The sequence below is a fragment of the Perca fluviatilis genome, chromosome 3 (assembly GCF_010015445.1).
Source record: "Perca fluviatilis chromosome 3, GENO_Pfluv_1.0, whole genome shotgun sequence".
NCBI lineage: Eukaryota > Metazoa > Chordata > Actinopteri > Perciformes > Percidae > Perca > Perca fluviatilis.
This window is the reverse complement of record NC_053114.1, coordinates 31150244-31175641: the sequence shown is the minus strand read 5'-3', so window position 1 is coordinate 31175641 and position 25398 is coordinate 31150244. Positions and strand designations below refer to the sequence as shown.

The window sequence follows — 25398 nt, the reverse complement described above, 5'->3', positions numbered from 1 at the left end:
AGGGAAGAACGGATGGATGGGGAAAAAGAGGAGGAAAAGAAGGGAGCAGGGGAGGAGTGAGGGAGTGTGTGTTCAGGTGTGGGATACGGCAAGATGGATTACCCAACCCAACAGGCAATTTATCACTGTCAGAGAGAGAGAGAGGGAAAGAGAGAGTGGGGGGAGAAAAAAGAGAGGGAAGGTGAGGGATATAGAAGAGAAATGATAGGATGAAGGGCTGGGGGAAAGATAGAGGATACAAGGGGGATTGTCAGAGAGAAACCCACTAAATCATACTTTACTTTATGTACAATTAGAGACGCTCTTACAGGTCCTTCTCTGGAAAGGATGGACACGGATCAGAGGAAAGACTTCAAAGTATTACGCCATAGTTTTTCTGTGCAAGAGTGTGTTTAATTTTAGCGAAGCTGTCCCTGTGGAGCACAGTAGTCAGTAAAGCTAAGTAACTTTGCTCTGTAGTTAAGTGTGTTGGGCAGGTCACTACTAACACTGCCCAAGGTATGGATCCTTGTGGTTAAGTATATGTGGACCATCGTACTAACACCTAAAAAAAACTTCTGACTTTTCTTACTGGCAATAATTAAAACCTGGTATTTTTCTCTCAGGCCCTGATATAAATAAACCATTTTTGTTGACAGTTGTAGGAAACACAATTGAGAAATAAATTAGCTGTATTTTTACTGCTAGTATGGTGTTACAGGATTACCCTGCAGAGCCACCTGTGCCTCCTGCAAATATCCCATGTGAAAACAGCTATTTTTCCACTTAAATTAACTAGCAATGAAGCCAAGTTCCTCATCTATATTCAGACACCAGGCAACTACAGCAGCTAATTGGCAGCTAGCTAACACATTGAAGTAAATTGTTTTTTCACATATAGCTTTGGTAGCTTAATTTGCAGTGCAGGCTCTGATGCAGATGGTGTACTAATTTAAAAACAGGCAGCAGAGTTTATAAGCAGTTAATTTACAGTCAAGCACCACCATGGATAGCCATATAATTTAAAAATAGGCACCGGCAAGCTACTTCCACATAAAAAACAGGAGGTAATTTAAACAACTATTTCATTTACAACTGGGCACTGATGTAGATGGCCAGCTAATAAAAAACAGGCTCTCTTCCATCCAACAAGCTCATTTACATTGTTGCAGGGGGCTGCACTTTAGACTTAGCAATGTACAAGCTGGGACAAGATTCATAGCTCAGACTGTTAATTGGAGGGCAGCATTTGCCACGCAGGCTATATACAGTATAGACAGACAGCTCAGTGGACACACTCTTAAATATTAATGAAGCATAAATGAAAAATAACAAACACTTGTTACATTTGTATGAGAGCATGTGATCAAGAGAGAGTGAGAGAGAGAGAGAGAGAGAGAGAGAGAGAGAGAGAGAGAGAGAGAGAGAGAGAGAAAAAAAAAAAAAAAAAAAAAAAAAAAAAAAAAAAAAAAAAAAAAAAAAAAGAGAGAGAGAGAGAGAGAGAGAGTTATCCTCGACGCTTTAGCAGTATTCTTTTCCGGACATTCATGCCAATAGCATTTTGAATTTGAAATTTGAATTTGGGAGAGGGAGACAGAGATGGTCTGATCCATCCATAGCATATGTTTCCAGTATTTTGTAGGCTCTTTGATTGGGTTTAACATCCCAGTTCAACACGCATACACACTGATCAAGCAATGCTATTTTTATACATGTGCATAATATGTGTGCAGTGAGGAAAACATAACTTTGTGGAGCAGAATGGCTGATGAGCACTAAACCCAAGATAATCATTGCACCGTTCAGACAGCCAATTTATTATGGTTGTCAGTCCCAAAACCGTGGCTTCATGAATGTAGCCTCTGGCTGCTGCAGACCGAAGTACGTCACCAACATGATCTGAGGAAGTGCATCAAAGGCTCTCTGAAGGCTTCTTTTAAAGACCTCCACACTGACCCTGCTTCATGAGAGTCGCGTGCCCACAGCCATTCAAAGAAGTGACATTTCAAAGGGTACGAACATCTAAGACCAACACAGCAAAGCATGTGAAGCCACTGTCTCGTCCTCTGAGTGAACCAACCCTGCTGTCCTGCCCTCACTGCAACTGAGAGTAATGCTGCGTTCGATTATCTATCCGTGTTGGAGTTCCGACGAGAAAGACAGACGAAGAAAGACGTTGCCTAGCGACACGAACCAGTCCGGAACTCGGACAACCTTGAGGACACCGAACAAGAATTATATATAAGTATGAATTGTTTTCATTGTTTTTGGACCTCTTTGGTTGTTTAAATGATGATTTCAATCAGTTGTATTACTGCAATACCTTACTGTGTCCCTATCACTGCCTGTGGGTATGGGAATTGTTCTTGTTGTGAGTGCAATATTGAATGAAGACTTGTTTCAAACGGGTGTTGCTAAACGTAGCTAGCGTTGCTAACAGAAGATAAACTAAAACATGAAATAAAGTTAACATTTTAGAAGTTTAAATGGCTGCGTTTTGATAAGGTGGGGTAATAGTCATAATCATAATCAAAAAATATAATGTAAGTGCTAGAAGCTTCTAGGATTGGCCTGGTACTCGGCCAGTACTACCGCAACAACAGCTTTCCGGGTGGCGTCCATGTTTTTCTCCAACTCGGACGCGCAAAACATACAAGAACGCTTGAAGTGTGGAAGTGACGTCATATCTGAGGCCCGAGTCGGTTCTTTGAGAATAATAGAACGCAGCATAAGGACTACCCTCGGCAAGTGGTGAAGACAACCCTGTCAATTCAAGGACAAGTGGTGATAATGGTGTGGCAGCACACATAACCAACTTCTTCTAAATAAGAAGGAGAAAAACACAAAAATATTTTTCATGTTCCATCAACATTAAAAAAAGTAAAAAAAAATAAATGTTCTTTTTTTTTTATTTGATTGATTATTTACTACAGTGGTTTATCGAAGCTCCTGCAATATAACATACTGCATAATTACCTGCCATGCCAGTTTGACTGAAGCGGAAAATTGGCTTGAGCATTTAGATAGAGAAGTGCAGAAGTACAGAGTGCAGTTAATGTGATCTATTGCACAGAGATATCTTCATGGAGAAATCAGTTTGAGTGTGTGCATGTGGGCACCAAAACATCTCTTGGATGTTATCACATATGACACTTTTTATTATTACTGATAGCATGAGGCCTCACTAACACACAGAACATTATACAGCGCACACATGCTGCGCCCACAAACAAATATGTACACACAAACACACTTTATATCTCCAGCGAGACAGAATGCAGCAGGTAATTTACATCCCCTAGCTAGTTAGTTGTGTATGCTAATTAATTTCTGCATTGCTATGGCAACACAAACATTCTAATGCGTTTTTCTCTGTTATTAATATAGCGTGTCAACATCACAAGGGAGTGTGTGTACATGTGTGCAGACCAAAGTGTGTGTCTGCTCTTCTAAATGTATGCATAAGCGACTTTATGCATGTGTGCAAATGTGTGTATGTGTGTGTGCATAATGATGTCCTAACCAATATAAGTCTTACACCCATTATTGGATCATATGAAGGAATGACCAATTAAAAAGGTGATTAAAGGAGACATACTTTAGAGAGAGAGGGGGGAGGATGCATGTAATAAATGAGCAAGAGAGAGAGGAAACCTACTGGGTAAGTTATTTTTCACTGAGGGGAAACAGCAAGAAACAGAGAGAAAATTCTGGGGAGGCATGTGGTTTCCTTAATGTCTACACTCTCACTAACATGCTATTGAGGAGCAGTTTCTGCTTTGGGTTATTTCTGTGTGTGTTTGCACCCATTCACACACTGAGTTAATTTAGTGTTTACTTATTAAGTGTACAAATAGTAGCATAATATTCATCCTTATAAGTGTGGCTATGCTGCATCAGGTAGGTGTAAGCATATGCGTGTACGTTTGATTTTCAGAGCATGAAACCAACTTTCTAATTTCAACTATCCTTCCCTTCTTTTATTCATATATAATTTAGGCTTAATAATGTGGTAATGTTTTAACACTGTTCTTAAACATGTTTACATAAAGCAAAAAGGCATTCAATCAACATCACTTTGTATTCTTTCATATTCATAATCGTGGTACATTTGAGACATGGATGTTTGTGATCTCTTTTTAAGAGTAATTTTTAATGGAAAGAATGCTTATATGTGGTGAATTAAATATGTAATTGCAACTGTGCACATGCCCTACTAACAATAAGCCTGTGGCTACATGGCGGTTAGTTAATAAAAGCTAGCGTGGTGAGGTGAATGATGTATCCCCTGCTGATGACAGTTTGACTGAGAGAGTTGCGGTAAATCACACAAATCACAACAACGCTCTAATACCTTAACAATGTCTTCTTCACCTACAAACAAGGCACTGCTTCACTTTTGTTGTTGGTTCTACTCCAGATGTTAAAAGTTCAAGATGTTATAGGCAGCTTGTCAGATGAAATCCTGTGTGTGTAGATTTAGTTATTGGTGGAATTTTGTCTCCAGATGTGTATTCTTGTCTTTAACTGACAGAATCACCTTGGTCCTGTATATTACAAACTTTATTGTAGAAGCTGGACATATAAGGTGCCTGAAAAGCAATATAATATGTATATAACAGGCAATAATATGTCCTGAGAGTGAGACAGAAACACCAAAAGAGAGAGACAGTGACAGACAGAGTGTGTTTTGGGAAAGCCAGTGAGAGAGACCTGTGCTTGACCTCTGTCAGTGTAACATTTGTCCAATATGTGTGCACATCCATTTTGTGTGTGTGTGTGTGTGTGTGTGTGATGTCATTTATAACATCTGTTATTGACCTTGCTCTTGCACAGACATAGGACTCAATCATCCCCCCCACACACACACACATAATCATTCTCCATCTTGAGACCAATGTGCGTGATCATGAGCCACCAACACACTTGAAATTTATAGTATTTTCTTCACAGTTGTTCATACTTTGTCATTTTCTTATCATACTGTCACACTCCTGCCTTCTACTGTGTGTTTGTGTGTGTGTGTGTGTGTGTGGGGGGGGGGGTTCTCTCAGAGCAGATATGAGAGACTGTCTGCATCTTTTCTGCATTACTTCACTGATCCCAAACCTGCAGATAAATGTGTGTGTGTATATTATATACAGTAGCAAGTAATGAGGAGAGAGATGAGAAGATGTAAATGAGAATGGGGGAAGGAGGAAAGGTTTACCTTCCTTGTTCAGTCATCTGGAACTAATTACACACACACACACACACACACACACACACACACACACACACACACACACACACACACACACACACACACACACACACACACACACACACACACACACACACACACACACACACGTACTTGCCAATAAACCGTAAACCATAAACCATAAACCAGTGTCATTCTGGCTATGACCGACTAAGAATGTGTTCCTCCTCTCCTTTGTATTGAAAAATTAGACCCTTTTCTGTCACGTTTCTCTCTGATCTGCCATCCTCTTCTTTTTCCTCATTAGTGTCATGCAAGAACTGGTGCTAAATATAGTAGAAGTGAAAACAGGGAATGACAAAGGTTTGAAAAATAGGGGGATCATAATGGAAGTGGGTTGTGAATTGCGATCACACAGTTCCGTTTCAAAATGTTGTCAAATCTGTCAAATGTTTGTCTACGTATGTGTGTGTGAAAGGGATGTGTCTTGTTGTGTTTGACAGCCCCTATTCCTGAACCCTTTACCTCCAGTGTGCTCGCACATATGCACCCTTACACACAAAAACAACAGTAATGGACAAACGGGGCTGAGCTGTCTTTTCTTATCAAATCTCAGTAATAGACCCCCCCCCCAGCACACAGAGTCGCTGAGGTCACTGCTAAGTTAGCTTGGACGTTGTCTCTGTCTCTACCTTCTCTCTCTGCTTTCCCTCTTTGTCACTCACTCCATCCTTGCACAGTATAGAGCTGAGGCTGAGTTTGTCTGCCCTTGTAGGAGGAAATGAATCACACACCCACACACACACACACACACACACACACACACACACACACACACACACACACACACACACACACACACACACACACACACACACACACACGTAGACTATCTGTGGTGCTGAGACTGATTTAGTCACTCACAGAATACTGATGAACTCAGAGGTGAAGAGATGCTTGGAAGAGTCTGATACTGTCAAAAATAGGACTTGGAAAATTTCAACTAGAACTAGCTTCCAACTAGACGTCCACATTGGATTCCTCAAGATTGTTTTGTCTGGACTGATCTCTAGCTTGTCTGGCAACATAATGTATGTGTGTGTGTGTGTGTGTGTGTGTGTGTGTGTGTGTGTGTGTGTGGACAAGGGGAATGTAAACAAACTAAAAGTTATGCTGTTCAACTGAAAGATGAGCTGGAAATAACAAAAAGGAAGCATTAGTGGGAAGAAAAACACTGTTTTTCTAAACACATCTTTTTTTTCAATCTGGCAGCTTGGCTGCTCCCCAAATCTCAACTAAGGAATAGCAAGGCCCTCATTTTAAGGACCGTACACCGTGCCCACTTTATTGCTCCTTTGGTCGCCTGTCTGCTGTGCATGTGTGTTTGAGTGTGTGAGACTGGGAGATACAGAGGGGACTGAGGGGAAGAGCAGACTTTTCCAGTTCTTTCCAAAACAAGAAAATCAGGACTACTATCTGGCATTGATTGGAGGATTGTATTCACCATTTCTTCATACTTATATTTTAATGATACATTTTACATAACTCGTCACTGAATGCCACATTAACATTGGATTCTAATAGTAAAAACATCCACGAATCCCACTTCTGTTCTTCAACTGTGTTCCACATTTCTTACCATAATACGGCTAAACACGTTGCTTCCCTTTACTAAACCCTTACAGACATATCTGTTGGACTTGCATGAGTCTGTATGTGCATTGGAGTGCACATGTTGCAGTGCGCCGCTCCTGCTCTTTCATTTTGTTGCTTGATAGTGCATGTGCATTATCTGTCCCATTCCCATTGGTAAGTGGCCAGATGTACATTTATTTTCAGTCAAGCTACAATATAGTTTGTAGAGCAATTTTCAGCCATCTACAATAAATGCTTTTCATATCAGTCTCAAAAATGAAGAGAAACTGACTCTTTCTAGAGGGAACATTTCAGTCACACAGGGAGAACTCAAGTTAAGAGCACTGAAAACTGTTTTATCGTTATCACTGGAGCTACTGCTCCCTCCCTTAGCTGGATGCAACAAATACAGTCAGTTTTCTGTGAAAAGACACATTTTTGTACCCAGCAGAAAATGTGTCAAAACCCCATAGCTAAGCACAATTATTGAACATACAGTTAAAAATGTAATAAATGCATTCATAAAAAGTAAACTGCATTTTAAATCTGCCCTGACCTCAGCCACTTTCCTCCAGTCTGCCTGCGTGTCACTCTGAAAATATGTTTTGTATTTGTGTGTCTGTGTGTGTGTGTGTGTGTGTGCGTGTGTGTATGTGTAGACCAGGGGAATGTAAACATACTCAAAGTTATACTGTTCAACTGAAAGATGAGCTGGAAATAACAAAAAAGGAAGCATTAGTGGGAAGAAAAACAATCTTTTTCAAAACACAGCTCTTTTTTCAATCAGGCAGCTGGTGTGCGTGGTGTCTCATGCCAGTCAGGAATATGTGTGTTTGTACGCTTGCCTGCATGTGTGTATACATCTATATGTTTAAAAACCCCATTCTATTAGTTACTGTATACTACGTTTGCCTGAGAAACAAGGTAAGCTTTATCTATAAATACATACACACACACACACACACACACACACACACACACACACACACACACACACACACACACACACACACACACACACACACACACACACACACACCTCAGATGCTTGCCAAGGTTTGAGCTCCTGCCATGCATGTATGTGTGCGTGTGTGTATCTTGTGGTCTTGTGGTTTGTTGACATAGCCTAGCAGGCAGCGCTCAAATTGAGAGGCTGCATTATACCATTAGATTAGATGAAATGTTGCTTTGTGTGAACACACCCTTACACACACACACACATGGTAACAGGCTTGTTACTGATAGAGTCTTATTTGTGTGTGGCAGACAGTACGGTACATTCACTCTCTTTTCCTTACGAACAGGCTCTCATTACATTATGAGCATATGGGCCACCAAGAAGCCCCCAAAATAAAAAAAACCCGCTGCTTTTTAGGAGAAAATTGAAATGTGTTGGGATTTCGTATATAGTTGTAAACCTGTTTCGTCAATGTGGAATATGATTTTAAAAAACAGTTGATTGTATAAAGAAGAAAGAAAGCTGTCTGTTCACGTATCTGTTTATATGTGCTACCTGTCAGTCACTCATTGTTTACCCTCTATTGTTTGTCTTCCCTGTCAATCATCTGTCTCTCTATCTTTATTTCTGATTGTCTAAATCTGCTGAGAGATAACCTGTGTCCATCACATGTCTATTGATTAGACGCACGTGCTTCATCTCTATAATTTAAGTATTGATTAAGTTTCACTTAACAAAGAGTGCCTTCCCATCACTTTGATTAATCCTGTACATGTACAGCCTCTTTCCTGGCCTGATGCACTGAGATATTCAAATAAAAGTCCCAGCATGTTGAACAATTGTTTAAAGTGATGTGTTTGCTGTTTCTACTATGGATGAACATGTATAATTGGTAACTAGGTTATTTTTATGCTCCTATTATTCTACATCTCGACATTACATCTTAGCGGTTAAACTGTTCTGTTTGGTTTCTGTTGTTAAATCAATCACATGGGAAATGCAGCTGCAAATGTGGAGTATTTTTTACGATAACAGTTTTTGAGAAGATGGTGAATGTAATGGGATGCAGAAGCGCTTGGTAATAGCCATCATTCAAGAGAAAGCTGTTTCACAGAAAATATTTCATTTTATCTCTAGGGATGAATGTGCACAGAATAACAAAATAATAGAAAAGTGACAAATCTTATTTTAGGAGGAGACTGTATGAATGTTCAGATAAGGTCTTTACTGTCTAACCCAAGTTGCAGTAGGGTGAGATGATTTTTACATGTAACCATAAACTCTGTTTGCTGTAACTAGCACTTGTGCAGAAAAGGGCGAGGGCCTACATAGATACCTGGCCTTAGTGTTACAGAATAAGTGGGTTGGTTGAAAGCAGGAAGATAATTACAGTTATCAAGTGAGTTGGTACAACCTACCACAGATATTGAAGTTCAGAGCTCCTAAGCAGACATGTTCTCGCTGATGATACGCTAACACTACACCTACACTGACAATTAGCTCACAATGTCACACGTAGTCATTTTACAGTAATCACACCACGAGTCTTAAGGGCCTCGAGTAAAGCCAGACTTTAATGAGGAAAAACTATTTCTATACAATGAGATTTTTCAGATGAAGTGCCTAATGCTTTATGGAAAAAAACAGAAGAAATATTTTTAAGCAGGTCAAATGAGCTTAAGACGCAGATGTGTATCGGTGTGTGTGCGTGTGTTTTTCTTGTTAACTTTGATATTTAGACCAGAGAGTCGTGGCAGGAGATTTAGAGCGGCTTTGCTCTTTACGAGCTTTGCTCCAATTAGTCTGGAAAAACACATGCACACGTACGCACACATACCTGTACATGCACATGCATTTATGCGCGCAGGCACAGATAACTGCACAAACAAATTGGACAAATGTCCGGATTCCTGCACACAAGAAAGCACACTAGGATTGCTCTCTCACACACACACACACACACACACACACACACACACACACACACACACACACACACACACACACACACACAGTTGCCAATTAACCTGTTTTACTTTGTTTTGATTTTTTGCTTAAATGACTGAGAAGATTGCATTTGTGGTTTGTGTCACACTTTTATATCAAATCTTGAATGTGGATATATTTTATATGGGCGTTCTTGGAAACCTGCAAGCCTGGCAGTCTGTGTTCACTAAAAAAGGTTAATTTGCGGTTTGTGGTGAAAGTGGAACCATTGTAGTTGTGGGAATGTTTAGAAGCTGTTTGATGGATTACACAGGTAAAGGGAGCTTTACTAGAAGAATAAACCTTATTTATTTGTTACATACAATCGTACAGTACAAGGTAATTAACTCTCTATCTCAGCATTTAACCCATCCTAAGCCTTAGGAGCAGTGGACAGCCACATAGCAGTGCCCAGCGAGCAACTTGGGGTTCAGTGTCTTGCTCAAAGACACTTTGACATGCAGACTTTGAACTTCTGAGATCGAACCGCCAATCTTGTGATTGAAGGACGACCCGCTCTACCTCTGAGCCACAGCAACCCCAAATATAGAGTTGACCGTGTAATGTTTGTGAACAAAAGCAATGCACCAGAAATAGAAAGGTTGGCACTTTTTTCACACTGTGACCAATCTTATAATGCTATAAACCACTTTAGGCCTACACCTGATCTTATACTTTGGGCAGCCTCCATGCTCCATTACTTTGGCCTGTTGGCCTGTGCACACAAGGGGCCCAATTTTTGTAGTGGCACAATGACCAGGGCAAGCAGTGCTCCGACTATTTGGTATTTTCCAGACCATGAAATTCACCTAGAACTGTTGTCAAAGCAACAAGCTCTTAAAGCTTAAAGCACTTTTGGGAAAGGCAAAACAAATGGCAGAATTTGAAAGTACAGCCTTTCTCCTGCAGCTCTCCCCTCTCTGTTCTCAGCCCCACCCACCAGACGAGCACAGTCATACAGTAACCCGTATGAATACTAGTCAATTTTATATTATATATTAAAAGATTTACTTTTAATATTTTAAACTCCTTCCTAAGACATGAATGCATGAGAAATAGTTCATGTCACTTTTACTGAGTAGTTCCCTCTTCATCAAATAGTTTTTATTGCCTTTTATGGGAAATAAATGTTGTAATTTCCTCATTGCTAGAAATTGAAAGTCAATCAATGAACCTCTTCAAAAATGGCTGCTGTTTTATCTTTTACATTTTCAGTATATATTGCACCCAGATGCTTTACAGATGATTCAAATGCATGAACTCAACACACACAATGGCAGGCTGCACAGTAGCAAAATTCATGCTGAGAAAGAATGAAGGGAGAGGAAAAGAGAGAGTGAGTAGAAGGTCAGTTGTTTTAATTTCTGTATTAAAGGACTCTCCTTGCTGCCAGCTTCTGTGACACTTTTACCCTTTAACCCTAAGGCTTTAGTGTGTGTGTGTGTGTGTGTGTGTGTGTGTTTCTCTACACATCTTCGACCAGGCTACAAGGCAATGTGTCTTGGATTTTCTATAATTATTAAGTCATGATTTTTCCAACTCTCCTCTCCTCACCTCTTCAGAGTGCAAACTACGGCATGGGCTCCCCTGAAAACGTGATTTGTGAAATTTGGGGGGGCTCTAAAAAGTCATTTTGACGTGCAATTTCAGTTTTGTGTAATGTGATCTTTGTGGATTATTATGTGTAAAATTGCAAAAATATCGTTCATTCATACATGATGGCGATTTAAACCTAATTCACATCAATAAAGATAACTATACTATACTATACTATACATGCTATTCTTGGCTGAAGATGATAACAGCTTGTCAGAGGCCGGTCACAATCCTAACCCCTCTTGCTCCTCTTTCCCGTTAAAGAGACAATTCACCGCTGGAAAGATGAATATGTATCAAATTGGGTCATTTATGTAGTAGAAATGTGAAATTTGTTTAGAAGTTGGTGCTTTCTAGACCGAGAAAAGCCAGAAAAAATTTTTTGGGCTCATGTGGATGAAAGACAACTCCCAGAAAGCACTTGCTTCGCTTCCCCACTACTCCACTCCCAAGCCACACCTACCGTTTACAGACATAATAGACAATGTGCTTTATTGTCATTTCAACCATACACGAAACTTTGCACCATGGCTCAAGTGGTTTATTTAAAATATATAAAAACGACATTATATAAAAACGACATACGAAACAGGCTACATTTAGTGCACACACATTATAGGCTCCGTAAAGTTCAGCTAACGAATTGGTAGCATTAGTGCAAGTTGGGCTGTAAACACCGAGGATAAACACAGCCGTGAATTTGTGTGGAATGTAGAATGGTCGGCATTTTACAGTCACAAACTCCACCTGAGGTTAGCAGTAGTAGGATAAAAGCACCCCATTTCTGCAACAGTCCGTGTCCGTGTTAACACAGCCCACCTCCACGAGTCTTACCTGACAGAGCAACATTTGCTCGGAGGCCTAGCAGGCCTGGTAGCTTGATAGTCCGGTACACTGTTGTTCAGCCATGTTTCCACAAAAACAAAAACACAGCAGTCTCTGAACTCGCGTTGGGAGTTTCGTTGAAGTTGGATGTAGTCCAGTTTGTTGTCTAATGAGCGGACACTTGCAAGCAGGATGAATGAGACATGTGGCCGGCTAGCGTTAGCTTTCCACCTAGCTCATACTCCTGCCCTCGTTCCGCGTTTCACCGCTTTGGATGTCCCCTTACCCGACTAGCGGCATAGAGCGAGACCGCAGGCTGAGGTGCAGGTCTCCGTAGCAGGCGAAGCTCGCGTAGTGTGTCGAGTATTCCGTCTGTAATAAAGTTTTCCTGCATATTCTCCGATCTGTACCAATGTATCCCGGCGGTACACATGTGCGGTAGTTTGAATGCACATAATTGTTGTAAGAGTTTGCTGCTGAAAAGAGGGAGCTGTAGCTTAGCCCCAAGATGGCTGACACTCGGCTAGCTTTGGCTCGCTTTGGGTAAAGACGACAGTCCAATCCCCGATGGGGGGGTTGAAAACATGCGGAACTAGCTGGCTGCAGTCCACAGACTCTGGGCAAAAAAGCCTCCGATGACGCTAAATGACGATTTTTGCGTCATCGGAGGCTTTTTTCCAGACCCACAATACAGACAAATCTAGTCTCAGGGGGACATGAGGGAGGGAAGCACGGTCATTTGAAAATACTACTTGGTTTCTACTGATACAAAGCTTAATGCTAATCGGTGAAGTATCCCTTTAAATTGGAACAGCCAGTAGTGGAGAGACTGGAAGAGCTGATATACATAGCTGTTTGTTAAGGATAGAAGCTTGGGGTGTGTCGCTTAGGCCTAATTCAACGGAGGAATTATGGTACTCTTCGGTAGCCTGAGTAACTTTAACCTGATGCTCTGTTAATAGACTATTTGTGGGTGGCTGTTTGCTGTTTGACCTATCAATTTCTGTCAATAAAAGTATATTTAGGGTCATTCCTGTATAGTGCATACACTTGTAGCTGTTATGTATCTTTGTAAGTCTTTGTAAGCCCCCCCCCACCGGTGAAAAAAAAAGTTTGAGTGCTCCTCTCCTCTCCTCTCCACTCCTCTCCTCTCCTGTCCTCCAGGTCAATTACATTCTCCAGTGCAGCTCAAAACAACTTGCTTCGATTTTTTCCTCCACACACCAGTCTAAATCTTGGCTTTCTGTTTCTCTCTCTCCTTCCAGGATCCCTCCTTCTCTCTCCTCCTTCATGATAAGCTTCAAGTGCCCAACAGTTCTCGACGGGCATGGAACGAACGTGACAGTCGCTGTGATGTCTGCGCCACTCACCTTACTCAGCTCAAACAGGAAGCCGTGCGCATGGTCCTCACTCTCGACCAGTGGGATTTGTCTCCACCATCTTCCCCTCCAGCCCTCATCGGACGATATGGATCTCAAGGACCTCCGGGTCCAATGGGAGCATCTGGAGCACTAGGAGGTCCTGGTTTACGGGATTGGATTCCTCCTTTTCTTCCTTCCTCCTCCTCCTCCTCAGCTGCTGCTGCCGTTTCACACTCGTCCTCCCAGTCCCCTTCTCCAAGTCCCAGCCAGACCCCAACACCCAGCCCGTGCCACGGACCATCCAATCCAAGCCATTGGAGTCCCTCAGTGGGACAAACGTCCACCTGTGCTCCCATAAACCCACAACCTCAAGGCCCAGGGCACAGATTGGGGTCCAAGCCCAGCTCCCTGGGGCTTGGAGGTGGGGTGGACAGAAGGAATGGGTCTCCCAATTCAGGAAAAGCTGGTTCCCAACAACAACCAGTGACTGGAGTAAACAGCCCTGGCAATAATAGTGGTAACAGCAGTAATAACGGGAGTGGAGCAGTACTGAGTACAGCAGCCCTGCAGGCCCATCAGCACCTGAACCGAACTAATGGAGGAGTTACACTTTATCCATACCAGGTAAGCTACCTGTAGAGGTGTGTGTGTGTGTGTGTGTGTGTGTCTGTGTGTATGTGTGTGTGTGTGTGTGTGTGTGTGTGTGTGTGTGTGTGTGTGTGTGTGTGTGTGTGTGTGTGTGTGTGTGTGTGTGAGCAGCATGCATATGAATACATCTCTTGATGCGAGTGTTAAGTTTTCAGCTTGCAGGTGTTGCTACCTTCTGGAGTGTGACCTTGTTAGTTATCAACCACAATACCTGATTTCTGAGGCTCCTCCCCTCTCCTCTTATCTGATCTCCCCTATTCTCCTGTAGACTAGCAATGAAAAATGCTGCCAAATAGTCTGTAATGCTATACCCCCCCTCCCCCCCCCCCGCGGAAGCGCTCATTTCAGCGACTAACTGAAGAAAAAAAAAAATTGTAGCTTGCAGGTGTCAATTCTAATCTAAAGTTGTAAAGACACCTTAAGATAGTTTTTTTCCCCAAAAGAGCTCAGACTCAATAATGAACGGATTTGATAACCATCTGATATCAAGGAGGAAGCAGAATATCCTCTTCAACTGGATCGAGGCAGGACATGAAGTATTGAGTTAACGTGACGTAAACCATAAAAGTGAGTCAAATTGAAAATGGAGACATAAAAGAAGGAGGTTTTAGGAGGAGACGTAAGAGAGGGATCATGAGTAGATAAGAGAGGAAGATGATAGGAGGGAGAAAACGCCTCAGGTGATGTGTGGTCTATAGGTGTATGGAGGAAGGCAGGAGAGCTGAGACTGCAGGGGAGATCCAGAGGTGTGTGTGTGTGTGTGTGTGTGTGTGTGTGTGTGTGTGTGTGTGTGTGTGTGTGTGTGTGTGTGTGTGTGGTAACATGTGTGTATGAATGTGTTCTACAGATGTAATAATTCATACGGTGATAATTAGAACTCTGGGGATTCTATGTCACACACCCACAGTACCCCTTCTTTCTCTCTCTCTCTCTCTCTCACACACACACACACACACACACACACACACACACACACACACACACACACACACACACACACACACACACACACACACACACACACACACACACACACTCCCTACTTATTCCTATTGCCTCTTTCTTTCCTTCTCCCCTATTATTTCTCCTATCTTTCTCACACGTTGTGTTCAGCTCTTCTATCTTGTTGTTTCCCCATCACTCTTTATATTTTTATTCATCACGTGACTTGAATCAGATGCAGAGATATGTAGTCGTAAGTCGAAATTACTTTGTACAGTCTTTTGAATTGTTTCGGTATCTTTTACTGGTCAGAAATAAATAAGAGCCTTTATGTATTCTGGCCTGTCTTTGTAAAAATGAAAGTGAAGGTGTTCAAATCTGAGTATATCTCTTTTGCCAAATTTAAATAAAATTACAGTAATTAGATAATTAATAATGATTTTGCTTCTTCTTTTATATGATTTTATTATATTCCAACATTGATACATTGCCTCATGTTGGTCTGCAACATTCATGAATGTGTTGATTTTTTCCCTTGCAAACAAGATTTCTTTTTAATGTTTCCCTTAATATTGCCTTTCATAATATTACATTGTTTAGATGACAGCTAGCAAGAAAGAAAGCCTGTTTTTCCTCAGCATATGTATCTATTTGCATTCAGTTTTACAAGTGTATTTGTGTGTGAGTGTCTTGTCGTGTGTGTTCAACAACTTGGATGTCAGCATCAGTGTGCTAGTGTTTGTGTGTACGTGAGCAAAAGGGCTCTGTTTTGTGTATACAGTAGTATACGTGTGTATTGTTTGTATGTGTGCGTGCATTTACTCGTGTGCTAGTATTTCTGTGTTCTGTATTGGAGGTAGTATCCAATCCATGTGTTGGATGGTGTAAAATGTTAGTGAGTATGAGTGTTTGCGCTGTGACTTTGACAGTAATGGTGTTTCAGCAGGAAAGGAGAAACAGAGTGCGATAATAAATCACCCTTGTTTAGACTCCCCTGAGAGACAAAAGAGAAATATGAGGAGCTAAGCAGAGAGATGATCAAAAAATAGGATCAGAAATTAGAAAGCAGGAAATTTAAGACAAATTGAAAGATAAAGAGATGTGGTCAGAGAGGATGAAGAGAATGTTAGAGAGATGGGTTTAGAATAGAGAATAAGAATAAGACACATTTTATTATGGAGACATCAGTGTTTATGGACACATTGCTGAGTGTGATATTGATTTACTGCTGCTTTACTGTAGCCTAGAAATCTAGACGCACCCTAGCGGCAGCAAATGTAATTTTGGCTTGCGAGCTGGAAAAACCAAACTCTGGCCGGGCCAGTCACATCATGTATAGAGTCGGTGGGCGGGCTTATGGCTGCTGCTGCTGGCGAACAGTGGCTGAGGAAGACTTGGAGTTAAGCTTTTCTTTGAGAAAAGAACAAAGAATGGCACTGAAGTCATTCTTAAAAAAAGGAAGATGTGTTCGTTTTGCCGACCAGATACGGCAAAAGTTTAATCTATCAACTAGCTCCGCTACCTTCTTCGTTGCTCTGCTTGGTTGTAGCGCTATCCTATTGCGTGCAGAGGGAATTTGAAAGACAACCATTTATCACCTCGGATTGAGCCCTGCCAATGGTGAGTTCCCAGACCCAACATCCTGATGTGGGTCTGGCTTGTCAGGCTAGCTTTACTGCTGTACAGCACAAAACATCAAACAAGGATTGCTGTTCATGTTTTAGCATCAGTGGAGCTTTCAGAAGTTCTCTTAATGGCAGATGAGAAATCTCTTCCAACAAGTTCATGCCCTTCAGCAAAGCGGAAGAGAAAACAAACACAAGTGGAACAACAGCAGGGGACATTGAGTAGGGTTTAAGTTGAAAATCTGCACCCAGAATCAGTGGGCTTCATGGGAAATGTGGTGTTGCTCTACAAGAATATTACCAACAGCAACACTGGAATGGTCTTATATGATTTATTCACTTTTTTTAAAGATTATTTTTTGGGCATTTGTAGGCCTTTATTTACATAGTAGCTGAAGTAATTCAATTCAATTCAATTTTATTTATAGTATCAAATCATAACAAGAGTTATCTCGAGACACCTTACAGATAGAGTAGGTCTAGACCACACTCTATAATTTACAAAGCCCCAACAATTAGATGAGTTAGACAATTAGAAATGAAAGGGGAAAGAGAGAGGGGGGAATGACATGCAACATAGGGCCGCAGGTCAGAGTCAAACCTGGGCCCGCCGCATTGAGGAGTAAACCTCTATATTTATGAACATTTATTAGAGGATCAGCCCCATGAGATGCAACATCTCGTTTTCATGGGGGTCCTCCGGATCATGTATAGAGCAACAGAACAGCAGAACAACAGAGTAGATACAAACAAATAGAAAAAAAAAAAGGAAAAAAAAGAAAAACAAACATAATAAAAAACACGCATGCACACTCTACACACAAATAAGCTCTCAATGATATCCCTACCCCCATCCCTATCACATGTCTATATGTGGGTGGCCATTCTACCAACTGGGCTATCCGGGTGCCCGACTTACTCACTTTTAATGATAAAAATCCCCATTAAAGTCCCGTTCAGAGGTCGCACAAGAACAGACAGAGAGGAGAGCTGATAGAAGGAAGGGCTGTCTGCCTGTGTAGCTGACATTAAAATCTTGCTGGGTCAGCAATCTAGGAGGTGACAACCTCCACATTTTATATTTATTAGGACTTTTCTTTTTGGTCCCACAAGAAGTGTAGGACAAATGGAAAATGCTGAATCAGTAAGAACAAGGAAGACTGACTATAACGGACTAGGTGTGAATCATCCAAGTAACATACTGGGATGAGTGAGCCGATGAAGGCCACACACATTTTTTTTAAAGGATTTGAAATCCTTTAATGTTAAAATCTTGATTAACACATATATTTTATAAGGCAAAACTCCAACCTAACACTAAACTTGCCACATTTCAGACTGGCTTTCACATACATGTCAAGGTTCAAGGGTTCAAGGTAATACTCATTCTCTCCATATACAATACAAACACAGTAAAGTGCAAGTTGTATTAAACACATCATAATGGACTAGAGATGTGAATGACACAGCAGTGGATATGAAAATTGGTAAACCTCGTAAGTCAGTTTGCATTGTAAGAAGTTCTCCATTAGAACTGATTTACGATCCAGCTGGTTGACAAATGTTGTATTCCTGAGTCAAGTAACTGACCAAGATGCTGGTGAGCATAAATCAAAGGTTCAAGCATTAAAACCACTGGGTGACGTCAGACAGCAGTGTGCTCAATGATGTATAGGCCTTTAATTTGCTCAAAGAAACAACACAGAACCTATATGTCCTTTTGCAACACACTGAACTGTGTCACATTTGCCATTACTGTACCTTTTTACTGACAGAAATGGTTCAATAAATAAAAAGCAAGTCCATATCAACTGCTTATTTACTTTTTTGGGCTCTTATAGTGGTGATAGTGTGTGTGTGTCACACTCCTTCTCTGGCATGAGAAAACAAATCTAACATTGTCTCTTTGCCCTAGCTGTGTCCTTCAAGCAGCTAATAGAAAACCGGTTTATACAGTATCGTGTGTGTTTACTGTGTTTCAGTTTGTTGCGTTTTTATATCACACACACACACACACACACACACACACACACACACACACACACACACACACACACACACACACACACACACACACACACACACACACACACAAAAACTGTCATATTTTGTACAAAATAAAAGCTAAACATCCACATCCAAACACTGCCAGACTTAGCTGAATACCTTCAGGGTAACTTAGGACAGCAGTGGTGGCCTAAAGGTTAGAGAAGCTTGTGACTGGAAGGTCGCCAGTGAGTCTTTGAGAGAGCAGTGCACATGCTCAATTGCCAACAGAGAGGACAGGATTGAGATCTGACATATAGTTTTGTGTTGCTGCATAACGGCATTAAATAAAAGCATGATAAGTGCATTTAGCTTACAGCCTTTGGAAAAGTAATGTTTATTTTGTTGTATAACTTCAATCACAAGAGTGTCAGAAAGTATCTCGTATTACATCTGCTATTCCATAAAGTCATTTGCACTGAAAAGTGAATGTAAATAAAGCTACATTTCTTCTTGTCATTATTTTCTCTTTTAAAAGTTTGTATTTTGGCATACATTATGTAGCCTTGAGGCCTTCTCTGATTTGATTATACAACATGCTGTACATATGTTGAAGCATTAGTTATTCAATCACCCTGCGCTGTGTCACCTATGCTCTCTCTCTCTCTCTCTCTCTCTCTCTCTCTCTCTGTTATTTCTATCATTTCCTCCCACTCTTTCATTTCTTTCTTGCCTCCTCTCTCCCAACAATTAATTTCCCTGTGTGTTTTGTCTACTTTTTTATGACTGTTTTGTTACTTGCTTTCTTTTCCTTCCCTCTCTATCTCACGTACTTTCTCTGTTTCTAATAGAAAATATAAACACCCTGTTCCATTTGCTCACTTACTACTTTTGTGTGTGTTTCTGCCCCAATTTTGTACCCCACTTTCATCCTGAAAGGGAAGGCTCTCTCTCTTCCTCCACTCTACTGCAGTAAGCATTTAGATTGTTTTACAGATTGTATTCCCCTGATGAAAGCAGGCAGGACCACATGAAAACACACAGGCACACCATTTCTCTTCTCATTCTCCTCCTACAAGCATGAAATTTAAGGCACAAATGTTATGTTGGTTGCCTGTAGCATGTGGTTGGAAAAGGATGGAAAAATAAAATAAATGTAAGAGTGACAGATGAGGAAGGTGAATGCTGGGGAAATGGCGTTTGTGTTGTAATGAAGATGAATGAGCCAGCTTTTACCTTTTTCTAAAAGCAGAGAGGCAGAGAGAGAGAGAGAGAGAAGATGGGGTTGGGAAAGTGCTGTAGTGTAAAGAAAGAGGAGGGATGAGAGAGTCTAAGTGTTTATTTATTATTCTGTCCTTTTAGGGAAATCTGATATCACATTCATCAGAGTCCCTCATTGACAGGTACAATCTCAGGACCAGGTGTTCTATAAAAACATGGTCAGAGGCTGTGTTTTCATGGATTTGCCGCATGATTTTCACACATTTGGCTGTTGTATTATCCTCAGCACTCTCTCTGTCCTGGTATTATCTAAATCCTTGTCTCTCCTGCTGCAATGACCTAATATCCCCATAGGAATCATTAAAGTCTCATCCAGTGTAATTCAATCTAATTTATGGTAAAACATTTAGAGAGAGAGCATCTCGGCCTGTATGTCCTGTGGGGAATTCTGAATGGAACAAGTGTAACAACCTCATAACAACCAACAGGAACAACAAAAACATAATTTATTTCAACTACATTACCCAAGATGCCATCCATGTCAAAGCATTAGCCAGGTGACCGTGCAGGAATTATCATGCTGTTCATATATATTCTGTTCGCTGTAGTTCAGCTGCAGACCTAATTTGTCAGCTCTCTTACAATAGCTAGTTTAATGAGATGCATGAAGCATAATAACCCATCAGCACACCACTGTTTCTGACACAAGCACAGCAAGATGAAATGAATGAGCATATGGTTTTTGCACTTTTTTTGGTAACAATGGGAGGTACAGAGTAAAACATAGAATCTGTCCAGTCCGTGCAGTCTATATTGCTGACAGCCACATATTATTTTCCAGTTTCCAGCCCACATTATAATAACCCTATGTGGGGACATTTCTCTCACACTGTGCTGGTAGTTTTCCTCTTCCCATTAATCAGGATAAACAAGTAACCAGCACAAATGCACAGATATTCCATGTAGCTTACTGAAGCTTTGTTCCATACATTCATGACTCCTTTAATAATTCAGGGGTATCAAGCTAAGCCTGAGCATTTGAAATGCATGTAGGTGCAAAGGGAGAATGGTATATAAAGTATAAAGGCATCTAATTTACAACATGTAATTTATCAAGGCAGTGGGCTGCGTGCTTGGACCCCAGGAGCCCTCAGCAGTAAATATACGCAGTGTAGTTGATTTACACACACGTACACACAGGGGCAGAGAAGTGCAGACACATGAACACACAAGGACATGCACAGACATGCTCACAATAGACATACATGCTCGCAGATTTACTCTCACACAAGCTGTAGTTCCTTTATTGGAGCGTGGGATAATGATTTAGGAGCTCTACTGTCTGGCTGCTGGCAGCACATAAAGAACTATGATCAATAATCCATATATGTTTCACACACATGCCTATACATACACATCAACATGCACACACATCTGTGCACAAAGTGACAAACTAATGCAAAATGCACTCGCATACGAAGCATTATGTGTCACATAAATGCCTATGTGTGTGTGTCTGCAGCATTTTATGAATCTGGACCAAAGACCCCCACACACACATATATGCAACAAAACTTTAAATCTCTCCCTTTGTTCATATTGACAAGAAAGCGAGATGAAGAGATTTGGGACAACAAACTATGAAATGTGTTTTCTTTTATATGTGTTTGCTCCAAGGATGCATATGAATTTAACAGATACCTATATACATATACATGTACATAGATATGGGCCATCCAGTGGCCTAGTGGTTAAGGCACATACCATATAATCAGCAACATTCAACTCTACCGAGGGACCTTATGTCATAACCCTCTTTCTTTCTCCACATTTCCTTTCTATATTTATACTATCAGCTGTGTAATAAAGGAAAATGCCAAAAGACAATGTAAAGAAAAACCTAGCTATATAGATGCATGCATAGAAAGTTGTTGTGTATATACCATACACATGATTAAAACAGTTACTCACACAGGCACAGCAAATTTTATTTCTTTACACTGTTATGAGTTCAAAGTTCTCTCTATTCATCCTCCCTGTCCTTCTTCCCTGCATACTATCTAATAAAGGACAAATGCCCTGAAGGATGATCCAATAATAAAGGACAAATGTGAAAAGCTTAAGATGGCAGATCAAAGGGACAGAGAGAATGAAATTCAATAGGTTAGAAGTGATTATAAAAAACAAGTGGAGAGAGGAAGAGAAGAGAAGCAAGGGTGAAAGTGACAACCCAGTCTCATGATTCTTTCTGCCAGTCGGGCTGCAGCAGAGAAGCTGTATACAGCTTTGCTATTATTGGTATTTTTAGCACTATAACCGCGGTTTTTATCAACATTTATTCACGAGATCTTATCATGGTTTATATGTATTTCTTTTAATGTTATTATTTCGGTCTTATTACCAGGGAAGCTGGATTGCTTTGTTGTTTATTGATATTTTCAAAACTATAACGCTACATCTTTCAACATTTATTTAGATGTCATCATGGTATTCATTTCTTTATTTTAATAATATTATTTCAGTCTTATTACCGGTGAAATATTACAGTATGCTGCAAGACAGACTGCTGTAAATAATAAAAACATTTTTTAAAGATTATTTTTTGGGGGCCTTTCCCTCCATTTCAAAGTGGATAGACATGAAAGGGGGAGAGAGATGGGGGACGACATGCAGCAAAGGGCAGCAGGTCGGACTCGAACCCTGTGCTGCTGCAGGACTCAGCCAACATGGGGCGAACGCTCCCTCTGGGCGAGCCAGAGGAATCGTGCTGTGATCACGAAAGATGCTTCCCATTGAAATAAATTAGTTTAAAAAAACGTGCTGACCATCACGAAAAAAACGAGATAAACGTGTCCGTGTACACGAATCAATACATTAAATTATGTGAACATTTCACGAACTGAGACTGGGTTGAAAGAGAAGGAGGAGGCGAGGAGGTTAAACGAGAGAATGAAGGCAGGAGGGTGTTGTTTGTTTGTTTGTTTGTTTCTGCTATGTGGGACCCAGACAACATTCTGCTGTGGGTTCACTGTAAACACCAGAGAGCTTATCTGCTGTCTGTCTGCCAAGGAAAAACACACACACACACACACACACACACACACACACACACACACACACACACACACACACACACACACACACACACACACACACACAGTCTCACACACACACACACACTTAGACACAACAAACACAAACCCACACACACTTGAAATGAAAATAAAATATCTTAGCATAAGTGAACTATGCCATGTTGAGGATAGGGGTTTAAATATCAAATGATAAAGGAAGTATTTGACAGTGGCCTTTGAAGTCTTTTGAAAGATATTGAATTAGTTTAATTTAAGTATTGCTGAAGCCAAAAATGCATCAGAATACACAAATGAATGGGCATGAATTATTCCTAAACAGGAAACAAAAGGGGAGTGGGAAACCAGACTCTGGTCTCTCATCTGACCATCTGGAAAAGTCAAGGGCAGAGATATATAGTGTGTGTGTGTGTGTGTGTGTGTGTGTGTGTGTGTGTGTGTGTGTGTGTGTGTGTGTGTGTGTGTGTGTGGGTGTGTGTGTGTGTGTGTGTGTGTAATGTGTTTGTCATGAAGGACATAGATACAGTCAACATGATCAAAGTCATCAGGAGTAAATCACATGTCTGTGTGGGAGAGAGAAAGAAGAGGAGGGGTGAGAAGGATAGAGGTTGATTCTTTCTTTTTTTTCTTAGTGGTACAACAAAACACATACGCACACAGAAAACATGTCACTTATTGCAACCTCAGGAGTAAATATTTTGAATCTCTCTGTCTCTCATCAGATCTCCCAGATGATCTCAGAGGACTCCAGAGAAGGTTTGACCGAGGCTGCCCTGAACCGCTACAACACACACTCTCCTTCACACACAAGCTCTCCTTCTCACACACCAGCTGTAACCACGACGGCTCCGACCACCACCTCTGCTGCCGCCTCCTTCTTTGCCAGGTAAGCTGCATTCATATAAGAGCAACACATTCAGTACTTGCTATACACATCTGGAGCATGTCATCCTGTAGGTGCAGGTGGATCACCTGACTTCCTGTTGTATCTGATCTACCCACACAGCGCCAGCATGCTGGTCTTTTTTAACTGGAAGACTTTCTAATATTAATGGTCAGGAGATATGCTAATAAGCATCCTGATTTGGGCTTTCAGAATTAATTAAAGCCATTGAATCAAACAACACTGATACGAACATTATATTTTTAAGATTTAGCAGCATTATGGGAACTAGAAGTATCAGTATTACAGATAATGTTGAGCGTGTTAATTTCAGTAAAACCAGGGTGCAATGTGCCTCTTACTAACCCCTTTGTGCCGGATTAATCCTTGGGTTTAGTTCATCCTCGGTTCGAGTCCAGACATCCCCACGTTCTGACTGTTATGCTGATGTCTCTCAAGTTGTCTGATAGAGCAGAAAGAGTGGCCATACAAACAACAACTACATTGTAAGATGTTGTAAGATGAAGGTAGTGGAAAAATGAAATACTACTATATATTGTGCATAAGCGTACTTACTTATCTTTTGGTGTGTTTATTTATGAAACAACTATCCAGTCAGGAGTCGTTGATGAGCCGTGTAATCAAATCTGGAGAAATGCAGAGCGACACAACATAAATAAGACACGGGTAATCTGGGTAAATTATTGATGAATAAACATGGCAATTTTAAAATGAATGAGGAAATTATTCATGGGTTACACAAGACTAAGAGTGTGTCACAGTGGCTGAAGTATTGCTGAGACGTCGTGTCTAATGAGCTGCTTTAAATCACTTTTTAAATGATACCGCTGGTTTTTCCTTCTCACTTTTACACAAACGCTCTCCTCTCCTCTCCTCTCCTCTCCTCTCCTCTCCTCTCCTCTCCTCTCCTCTCCTCTCCTCTCCTCCCCTCCTCTCCTCTCCTCTCCTCTCCTCTCCTCTCCTCTCCTCTCTGGGTGTGGTCTCAAAATCAGCACATAATTCAGTGTGGGTTTGTCTGTGTGATATTTGAGTGATATGCTTAAGTGTGGTAGACATAATGCTGTCTGACTTTCAAAGCACCAGTGACCAGGCGCAACTCGTAAATTATATGGGCACAAACACATGTGCAAGCACTCTTACTTTAGCTTTCTTTCTATGACCCCTGAACTGTCAGGTAACAAGGCCATTTTATACACACACACACACACACACACACACACACACACACACACACCTGTTTGACATACAACTGTCTTTGGGGCAATTTATGAGCATTAACCTTCTAAGTGAAAGAACAGGGTTTGTTTAATGATGCAGTGTCTGTGGATATGTGTGTGAGTGTGTGTGTGTCTAACTGTCAGTCTTTCTCTATAGATCCTTAACGCTGTGATATGTAATTTCCTCTTAAAATCAGAGTGTCAGTGTGTTTGTTTGTTT

General features: G+C 40.9%; 1 protein-coding gene across 1 annotated transcript in view; it reads left to right on the top strand.

Moving 5' to 3' along the window:
* The window catches only part of kif26ba (kinesin family member 26Ba), an 84067-nt gene that overhangs the window by 14436 nt on the left and 44233 nt on the right, over window positions 1–25398 (top strand). Inside the window, exons 3-4 of the mRNA XM_039794834.1 lie at window positions 13448–14167; window positions 23780–23943. Of these exons, the coding sequence (XP_039650768.1) occupies window positions 13448–14167; window positions 23780–23943 (884 nt within the window). The remainder of the gene's footprint in view (window positions 1–13447; window positions 14168–23779; window positions 23944–25398) is intronic.